The following is a 9,937-nucleotide window of genomic DNA, read 5'->3' as shown; positions in this document are numbered from 1 at the left end:
AAACGTACCTATATTTTCACGAAAACTACAAAACTGATATTCTTTCGCATCACAATAAATTATCTGTACTTCGCATAACAACACAAAACGTGACTCAGAATTAATACATCACTTCCTACTCCCTCTCCATCTAGTGTGTGCATAAACTATTGGAAAACTCTGACCAGCGAGAGGGGAAAACAGATGAGTCAAGAGGAAATCTAGAACGTGTGAGTAAGAAGTCTGTGATAATAAAACCTCCGCTAGTGCTACTTATCGCTCATTCCGAATCTGGAGCGAAGCAGAATGGACACGTTTAACTTGTGTGTTGCGTTTGTGCTGGTGGCTGCCTTCGGCAGTGGATTAACAGCGAATATTTGCGAGGATGGGACGTGTTCTTGCTCTCCAGATGGACTACTCATTTCCATTCAGTGCAACTGTAATGCAACTAACCAGGTAATGGATTTTTCGTTTTTCCATGAACTTGTAAATTTTTTATAAGTGAACAGAAATCCAAAAAAATTGTTTAATAAAATTTAACCGAATATAAGATTTTAACTGGTCGATTAAAGTACAGAAGACCGAACAATACCTAAAAAAAAACATTGTTAATTTGAAAATATCACAATAGTAAACTAAAAAAGAAAAGTCACAAAGATCAGACATAATTGAAGAGTGTGATTCCAAAACTCGGTCAGTCCATTTGACCATTTTTATGATATGTATGATATGTATACCAGTGGATAAAAACTAGCCCAGTCCTTTAATAAAAATGGACTTAATGCGTTTTGGGATCACACTCTTCAATTATGTCTCATACTGTCTACGCATTTCGCAACAATTCATTCTTTTGTCATGTTACGAATGACATTATAGTTTATTTCCTTGAACTATTATTTAAAAAATATAGCCTACATAAATTAAATAATTTCTTATGCACCAAAATATAACAATACTTTCGTTTTATGGATTAAATGCAAAGAAATTCCTCATAATGACAAGAAGTAACATTCACTTCATTGACAAAATGTATGTTTACCATTCAGATAAACCTGATATATCAGTAATTTCTTTCATGGAAATTCACTCAAATTATAACAAATGGTGTAACTAGTGTACATTAATCTCTTAAAGTGTAAAGGATTCTCTACTGCACAGTCATCTGACCATATAAATAAAATAGCCAAAAAAAATATAAATAATTTTTACATAGTCATTCTAAGTAGATCTTTCTAGACAATAATGTTAAAAATTGACTATTATAAGGTACCGTGCGAAAAGTAGGTACTGTACTTTTAACATCAATTCGAAAAGTATTTTTACATTGACTTTCAATTGTTTTCCCCCAACAGATGACACACTGCAGCAATCGCAACTGATCAATAAAGCAGTTCAAACAATGACAAGTCTATGTTTAAAAATGATTTGGTTAGCAAATAACCGTACACAAATAGCCGCCACGGTAGTCTAGTGACTAGATCGCTGGATTTATAATCCTGTGGACCCGAGTTCGATCCCCGGCATACCCCGATTCATAACTTGTGTTGGGCAAGCTCGTGGTTTTCTCCGGCAGTATCGGTTCCCCTTTGGCATCCCAACAAATCTCCATCATAATCTCATCTCATCGCGGGTGTAGCGTAGACCAGCCTCCCATAACGCACCCTGCGCAATGGCTCTGTCGGTAAATTGGTTTACACAGCTGGCTTCAAATTGAATAAATTAATTCAACAATTTTGTTGATAATTATATGAAACAATTAAGATTTAAATGTTATTATAACAATTAGGGAGCACCCGGATTTGAACCGGGGACATCTCTATCTGCAGTCGAATACTCTACCACTGACCTATACCATCACTTGCTTTTAATGTGATAAAGTTTCACTATTATAATGTGGAGGAATAAAATATTGGAAAAGTTGGAGGAATTGTCTCTATATCGGCATGGACGAACGACTGTCTAAAATAGTATGATACACATGTTAAAAATTATTTTATTTTGTTCGTAGGGTTGCTTGACTCGGCCTACGGCCTGTTTTCGCAAACATCCCTACTCACAAAATAAAATGACATGTTTAAAATTTGTATCGTAAGTTTTCCGTAGGAAATTATGTTTTATTTGAGCTATGCCATTTCATTTGCCAGTTTATTTACTGTACGTAATATAAATAAAAATGCTACGAAGAAAATTTTCTGATTTAATTTTAAGTGGCTCATCATCATTATGTGTTTTTTTTATTTCAAATAAAGACCCCTTAATTTGTATTAAAATTAATGTATTTAGTGAGTATTATTCTCGGATATTTGACTCTTAGACGCAGACTATAAACAAAATTCGGCCATTCGTTCAGGAGAAGCAGACGGACAGGTAGTGGACAGGTCTAAAATAATTTTTTTCGATACCACGAATGCTGAGAACTATTTGCATGAAATATAGGCCTATTTTTGTGCAGTATCACAATCCTTTCTCTTTGTATTTCGTAGTGACCTAATGAGAAAATAAATGTTGGTTGAAACCTTTAAATTCAGAATCTATGAATACCCATAGTAATGTGTTTAATGCTTTGCTAATTAACTGCAAGCCCAATATACAATTTTCAATTTGTACTTTTATTCAATAATTATTAATAATAATATGTCTTTACTACAGCACCTGGACTTCAACGATCAGCACTTTGGCCCCAACATGAACACAGTCTCGAAAGTCAACATTTCCAACTGTGATCAAGTTACCTTCAACACGAACTCTTTCAGACACTTAGATAACCTGCAGAAGCTCGTCGTATCCAGAGTACGAAGTGCGATCTTCAACCCTGGAGTCTTCCAGTCTCTAAAAAATCTCACTCTAGTGCAAATACAGAGCCTGGACTTCAAACAAGGTGCCTTCATGGGTGTCAAAGAATTGGAGGAAATAGAAATCCATAATTCTTACATCCCGCAACTTGCTTCACATTCTTTCTACGACATCAAAGACCTCAAACTGGTGTCTCTGACGAATGTCACTGTCAACGTCAAGAGGAATGCCATCAAGGTGGAAATGGCGAAAACCGATTCCGAAGTTATATTCACGGACTGCATGGTAAGTAATAACTAATGACTTACTAATTTAAATTACTGAGATCATCTTACACCTAAATCTTTTATACAACAGTTAAGGCGCAGTTTTGACGATTTTCTCCTTGTTTTTCTTCTCCTTTTATTTATTCCTACATACAGCCACCGGCCTAAGGCGCTTGCCTGCCGATCCGGAGTTTGCGTTTTGGCGCAGATTCGATTCCCGCTTGGGCTGATTACCTAGTTGGGTTTTTTCCGAGGTTTTCCCCTACCATAAGGCAAAATGTCATGTATTCTATGGCGAATCCTCGGCCTCATCTCGCCAAATATCATCTTGCTATCACCAATTCCATCGACGCTAAATAACCTCGTAGTTGATACAGTGTCGTGCAGACTTACACCTACCGCCATTTCTTTCTCGTCCTGTCCTGTGATCACTTTGATCACATTTGCCTCCCCTCGCGTATGTGGTACCTAAGAGGTTATGTCCATTTTCGGCTTTTCCCCTTCAAAATTTTCTAGAGCTCCTTCAGTGGAACAGCGTAGCCCGGAATGAGACAAGTGGTCAACAGGCTTGGAGCTCACATATTCAGTTTCTTTCAGCCCCGAATTCTTTGCGAGGACGCGTTTTGCGTACCTTTCAAATTTCTCTTCTCACTTCTCCTCTTTAAATTCAATTCACTGCTAAACTCGCAGTTGATGTCTCGTTCTTACTCTGTGTTTGTAATTTACTTACTTACTTATGACTTTTAAGGAACCCGAAGGTTCATTGCCGCCCTCACATAAGCCCGCCATCGATCCCTATCTTGTACAAGATTAATCCAGTCTCTATCATCATATCCCACCTCCTTAAAATCAATTTTAAAATTATCCTCGCTCAATTTTAAAATTATCCTCGCATCTACGTCTCGGCCTCCCCTAAGGTCTTCTCCCCTCCGGCCTTCCATCTAACACTCTATATGCATTTCTGGATTCGCCCATACGTGCTACATGCCCTGCCCATCTCAAGCGTCTGGATTTAATGTTCCTAATTATGTCAGGTGAAGAATACAATGCGTCCAGTTCTGCGTTGTGTAACTTTCTCCATTCTCCTGTAACTTCATCCCTCTTAGCCACAAATATTTTCCTAAGAATATTATTCTCAAACATCCTTAATCTCTGTTCCTCTCTCAAAGTGAGAGTCCAAGTTTCACAACCATACAGAACAACCGGTAATAGCTTATAACTATTTTATAAATTCTAACGTTCAGATTTTTTGACAGCAGACTAGATGAAAAAAGCTTTTCAACCGAATAATGACAGACATTTCCCATATTTATTCTGTGTTTAATTTACTTCCGAGTATAATTTATATTTGTTGCTGTTGCTCCAAGATATTTGAATTTTTCCACCGCTTCGAAGGATAAATTTTCAATTTTTATATTTTCATTTCGTACAATATTCTGGTCACGAGACATAATCATATATTTTTTCTTTTCGGGATTTACTTCCAACCCTATCGCTTTACTTGCTTCAAGTAAAATTTCCGTGTTTTCCGTAATTGTTGTGGATTTTCTCCTAACATATTCACGTTATACGCATGGACGAGAGGATGATATAAACCGTCCAATTCCAAACTTTTTCTCCTATCCTCAACTTTCCTAATGGCATATTCTAGAGCGAAGTTAAGAAGTAAAGGTGATAATACATCTCCTTGCTTTAGCCCGCAGGGAATTGGAAAAGCATCACACAAAAACTGGCCTATACGGACTCTGCTGTACTTTTCACTGAGACAAATTTTAATTAATCTAACTAGTTTCTTCGGAATACCAACTTCTACAAGAATATTATAAAACAAATAATACTTATTACTTTATATTAATATTTAATTTGTAATACTTAATGTTATTAAGTAATTATACGTAAAATAATGCTGCGTTACTGCGTTCCTTGTACAAAAGTAAGAGGAGATAGAAGTGTTTCATTTCATGTGACAAAGTGTTGAGGGGCAAATGGTTGCAAGCTACAGTATTTCCAGGCAAATTAAGCAGCCCTGCCGTTGCATTAATTTTGTTAATTCTAAAGCTCGACAGAAGAATCGTCTTTAAGGCCTCTAAATAACCCTTTCATTTCTGCTTAAGACTGGTGCCAGTTGTTTGATAAATAAAAAGATTCGAGTAATTCCGGCTGTCCTGTTTAATTGTAGGTGGACTCTGGACTCATTTCGCTGGCATTATCACCTCACCCCCCTCACACGCTAGATAACCATAGTGTTGATAAAGAGTCGTAAAATAAACCAATTAAAATTATAGGATAGCATAAAAAATGGTAGGCCATGTGAACCAGCTGATTGCTCTTTAGTTTGTTATGAACATCTTTTGAACCAATATTGTAAAGACGACACAAAAATAAAAATAGTAAGATTACATTATTCATAAATCACCCGTCCCACAAAAAAACAAGTGTAAATGAACAATGAAAAAAGTTAAATATAATAATAAAAATAGTGACAATGTTCAAGAGTCTGTTCTCTCCTGTTTCGTAAAAACAGGAAGTTGTGAGATTAAAAGTGAAAATTGGAGATCAGAATACAAAGAAAAATAACTAAACATTGCGATAAAGATAATACAATTCCGGTACAATGAAACGTTGCACAATAAATTATAGCCTACAAAAGATGAACCTGCCGAATTTAGAATATGCGCTGGAAAATGGCGACAAACGACATAAAAGTATTATTTCTCAGAACACAATTGAATACTTAGGAGAAATTAAACATATTAGCTCGACTGGAATCAGCTTTTGTTATAGTATACAGTATTGTGTCGTAAGACAAAGTAAATCTCCATGTCCACGCCTGTGGAAGAACGGTTAGCACGTCTAGCCGCGAAACCAGGTGGCCCGGGTTCGATTCCTGGTCGGGGTAAGTTATCTGGTTGAGGTTTTTTCCGGGGTTTTCCCTCAACCCACCAAGAGCAATGCTGGATAACTTTCGGTATTGGACTCCGGACTCATTTCACCGGCATTATCACTTTCATCTCATTCAGACGCTAAATAACCAAAGCTGTTGGTAAAGCGTCGTAAAATAACCTACTAAAAAATCTCCATTTGCGCATGAATTTGTTCGCATTGTACGTACGTACATACACATACTATTTATAATAAGTTCAGTAGACTACATCTGTTCATTTACTGAAATACTGTTACACACTTTTAAGAGCCTGCTTCGGTTACAGCGCAATTTTTTTTTTAATTTCCAAATCGCATCGGGAAATATAACATTTGCCAAAAGTCAGCATTGTACAGTAAGAATCTGTAGCACTCATTGTGACCAATAACGAAGCGGACAGAATAAATGCTTCATGTTATGTTTATGTCTAGGCTCCGTATTCCACCTACCTATAAACTGGACTGAGGTTGCCTCATTCGAAATATATGCGACGTCACAGCGCAGGTACAAGTACGTTCGTATACAAAATAGTTACGCATCCTCTGTTCTTCTTCTACAAGTCAAAATCGGGACGCAGTCATAGTGAGTAGTCTTATCGATCACTGCTCTTACTAGTCGTATTGTATAAATGTATAAATAACTACATCTTTGTGGCTGATTGAAGGTTCATTGCAGAGGTAAAATGCCTTAGGCAAGACGCTCAAGCGTGTAATATTACAGGTCATAGGCCTAGTTGAGGATACTTGAACAAATATTTTCACTGTCAATATAGACAACATTATATATAAATGTGTAAAATAAACGTAAAAGTGACAAAAACAGTGTACTGAAAGATAATGTAATACCAAAAAGCACAAATAATGTTGAACGTAATCCAAAATAACCAGTACCATCACAATCTGAAAATTATGAAGATATTAACTCGACGTTTAGCATGGATTTATGTAGCTTACCATGATGTTCAGTGCCTAATCTACATTTTAGGGAATTTCTATAAAAGTACATAGAAAATTAGTGGGTTTTCAGTGATGAGCGACATATGCAATGTCCTAATGGAACACGAAAGAATATCGAACAATAGGAATATCTTGTACTACATCATGCACCAATAACGACATGTCCTATTGAAAGAATTTCTTGCAATATAAAATCATTTCAAGTGACATCCGCATATGTTCAAGTTTCGTAACTTACGAATGCACGTCCTATTATTACACTGACGAAAATTAATATCACGGCTCAAGCATGTGTTTACTATTATAGTACAACTTCAGAATGCCGGGAGTTTACTGTACTCCACGAACACGCAGCGACGACCTGTGTGTTGCATTACCTGTGTTCGGTGTACTATATACCCAAAGTGTCTTTAATTTCAGTCTTTAGGTAGCTGGAATACGGAGCCTATTTATGTCCATAAATGAACAGTAAAGATATTACTAAGTTTCGCTATGTCCTGATTTAATTTCACATATCATTCTCTGCTCAGATCGACAAAATGTAAAATACAATACAAGAGTGCATACACTTTGTCACCTTCTGTTATTTTTGTTTCAGATTCGGAGCGTTGAAGAAAATGGGATCACCGTGAAAACAGACACATTTATCATCAGAAATTCCACTGTTGGGAATTTGGCACCAAACTCCATCACCATAAACTCGACAGAGGCCATCTTAATCACACAATCGCAATTCAATTCCACGCTCGACAGCAACGCCATTCATATGACAGCGCCTAACGTCACCATCGACAGCAACGTCTTCGACCTACTCTCGATGGAGATACTAGCCAACATCAACAGCAAGAGCAACGGGAAAGTCATCTTCACAAACAACACGATCCACGATATCGTTCTCGGAACCGCCCTCGAAAAAATAGGCCGCGCGCTAGAATCCGAAATAGATAACAATCGCTTTAACTGCACATGTACATTCGCAAAGTCTGTCTCTTTACTTCCAAGCGTTTTCGTTAATAACAACTTCTGTTTAGCCAAATGTAAGGTTTCTTTGAACGATTTCGGTACACACGTAAAAAACAATAATGCTTGCGATTCTGTTGCCGCTTTAGATCTGAACGCAATCGCAAAATGTGACGATGCTAGTGAGAGGTCTGCGACCATAACACCAACTCATCGCACTCGAGAAGGAAGGACAGGTTTCCCTGCCACACAAATCCCAATAATTACAACTACTCCTAAAAGTATCGCCACAACTCATCTTGCCTCCACGATCCTTACTGTAAGTTTAGTTACATTGGTACTTCCACAATTAGCCTAAAAGACATAATTTGTACATAGACTGAATTGATACTATAAATAATTGAAACGGATTCCCCCTAAGGAGCGCTTTCTAAAAGAAACGGATTTCACAGGTCGATTTCTTGCTACAGAAATAGGGGGAATCCGTTTCAAACAGCATTTATTCTGCGGATGGACTGAGCTCATTTTGATTCAACGCTCCTCTAATTTATGTATATATTCGCCATGGCTATGCTTACTTTTCTCTGCATAGGAAAGACGTTTTCAGTATTTTAAATGACAGAAGATTAAGTTTACATTATTGTGGTAACTTAGTAAGTAAAACCAAATTGAATCAATCATTTTTACTGAATATTGGGCATAGAAATAGTTTCAGTATCGGTACATTAATTTTACAAAATTCTATAGTACATAGAAAGAGAAAAGTGCATAATTTCGAAATCCGGTTAGTAATTTAGTCGATAAGAAAAGTGAAATAAATATTTAGATTCTTGTTACGTATTACGTAATAACATTCAACATTTGTTATTTGACATGACGTGTCAGGGAAAATTAAATATGAATGATTGAATATTTTATTACTTTAAATAAGGTGAGAACTTTCGGACAACTTTAATCAGTATAAAAATCTCAATTTGTGACTGATTATTTGAAGTAATAACGAAGCGAAAATACATAATTTTAATAACAGATTATTGAATTAGCCATAAAAGAGGGGGAGAAACATTGTTACGTAAAAGTCATTAGAAATTATTTTGTTTTGTAACTCTCTCTTATTAGGATTTTTCTACAATACAGTAGTTATCCTTCACCCTTCCTCAGCAACTTCTTCAGTAAGATCTCTTCTAGTCATATTTCTTCTGACGCCATCCATCCATTATTCTCTTGGCTTTCCTCCTCTTCATTTCTGATTAACAAATCTGGGTCGTCAAAATTATGAAACTCAGGAGTATGTAATGTCATTACGTTATATTTTTTGACAATATAGTTGAATGAATCAACGAGCATTGTGGTTGTGAGAGAGTTTATGTGATTAAAAAGAAAAACAGTCAGTTTTTATCTGTACAGTGAAGTTCATTTATGCCAACGAATTAAAAATCAGTTAAATTAAATTGGAACTAAATGATTAAGTTGTAACCACCAAATTTATATTGTTATGTATATTTTAAATTAACTTATACTCTTAAAGGAGGTGTCAATGAAAACATAGACCAAATAACGTTGCTGAATGAAGAATCTAGTAATACATCGTACTGAAATGTGAGTCAACGGCACACACTGTGCATTTATTGTATATACAGTATTTTAGTTTTATTAAACATTTATATTGATATTTATTACAACCTTTGCTTTCTTATTTTTCGTGTCTTTACTCCTGTTCCTTTTAAATTCCACATTGATTAAAAACTCTTTTAAGTGCACACATTTTCTTCCTAATAAAAGCGGCATTTTAGTTTGTTTTCTAATAGGTAATAAGCCATCAGTATGTGTGTTCTAACAAGTAATAAGTCATCAGTATGTGTGTTTATGCTCTCCTAATAATTGTGTACTTTGGAGCAATATTGATACCTATGACCCCAAATTGTTAATACGATAATGTATCAATCACGCGGTTATTTAGCGTCGGTGGAATTGGTAATAGTGAGATGAAATTTGTCCATAAATATTCAAGAGATCGTCATGGAATTACATGCCATAAGGATACAAGTTTGGGAAATCTC

At 36.0% G+C, this 9,937-nt stretch overlaps 1 protein-coding gene across 1 annotated transcript; it reads left to right on the top strand.

Moving 5' to 3' along the window:
• The first annotated feature begins 237 nt into the window (after positions 1-237).
• LOC138715163 (leucine-rich repeat-containing protein 4C-like) lies at positions 238-9,559 on the top strand. Its single transcript, XM_069847724.1, has 3 exons — positions 238-435; positions 2,629-3,057; positions 7,516-9,559. The coding sequence occupies exons 1-3, from the start codon at positions 286-288 to the stop codon at positions 8,233-8,235; spliced, it is 1,299 nt and encodes a 432-aa protein (XP_069703825.1). The 5' UTR covers positions 238-285; the 3' UTR covers positions 8,236-9,559.
• Positions 9,560-9,937: the final 378 nt, after the last annotated feature.

Source organism: Periplaneta americana, chromosome 15 (genome assembly GCF_040183065.1).
Source record: "Periplaneta americana isolate PAMFEO1 chromosome 15, P.americana_PAMFEO1_priV1, whole genome shotgun sequence".
Lineage (NCBI taxonomy): Eukaryota > Metazoa > Arthropoda > Insecta > Blattodea > Blattidae > Periplaneta > Periplaneta americana.
Note: the sequence above shows the minus strand (reverse complement) of the source record. Positions and strands in the feature narration are given on the sequence as shown.

What these genes read in the sequence shown, in the direction of transcription:
- LOC138715163 (XM_069847724.1), top strand. Translation starts at nt 286, where the DNA reads ATGGACACGTTTAACTTGTGTGTTGCGTTTGTGCTGGTGGCTGCCTTC. An exon ending in ACTGTAATGCAACTAACCAG is followed by an intron (nt 436 to 2,628) that starts GTAATGGATTTT and finishes TCTTTACTACAG; the next exon opens with CACCTGGACTTCAACGATCA. An exon ending in TTATATTCACGGACTGCATG is followed by an intron (nt 3,058 to 7,515) that starts GTAAGTAATAAC and finishes TTTTTGTTTCAG; the next exon opens with ATTCGGAGCGTTGAAGAAAA.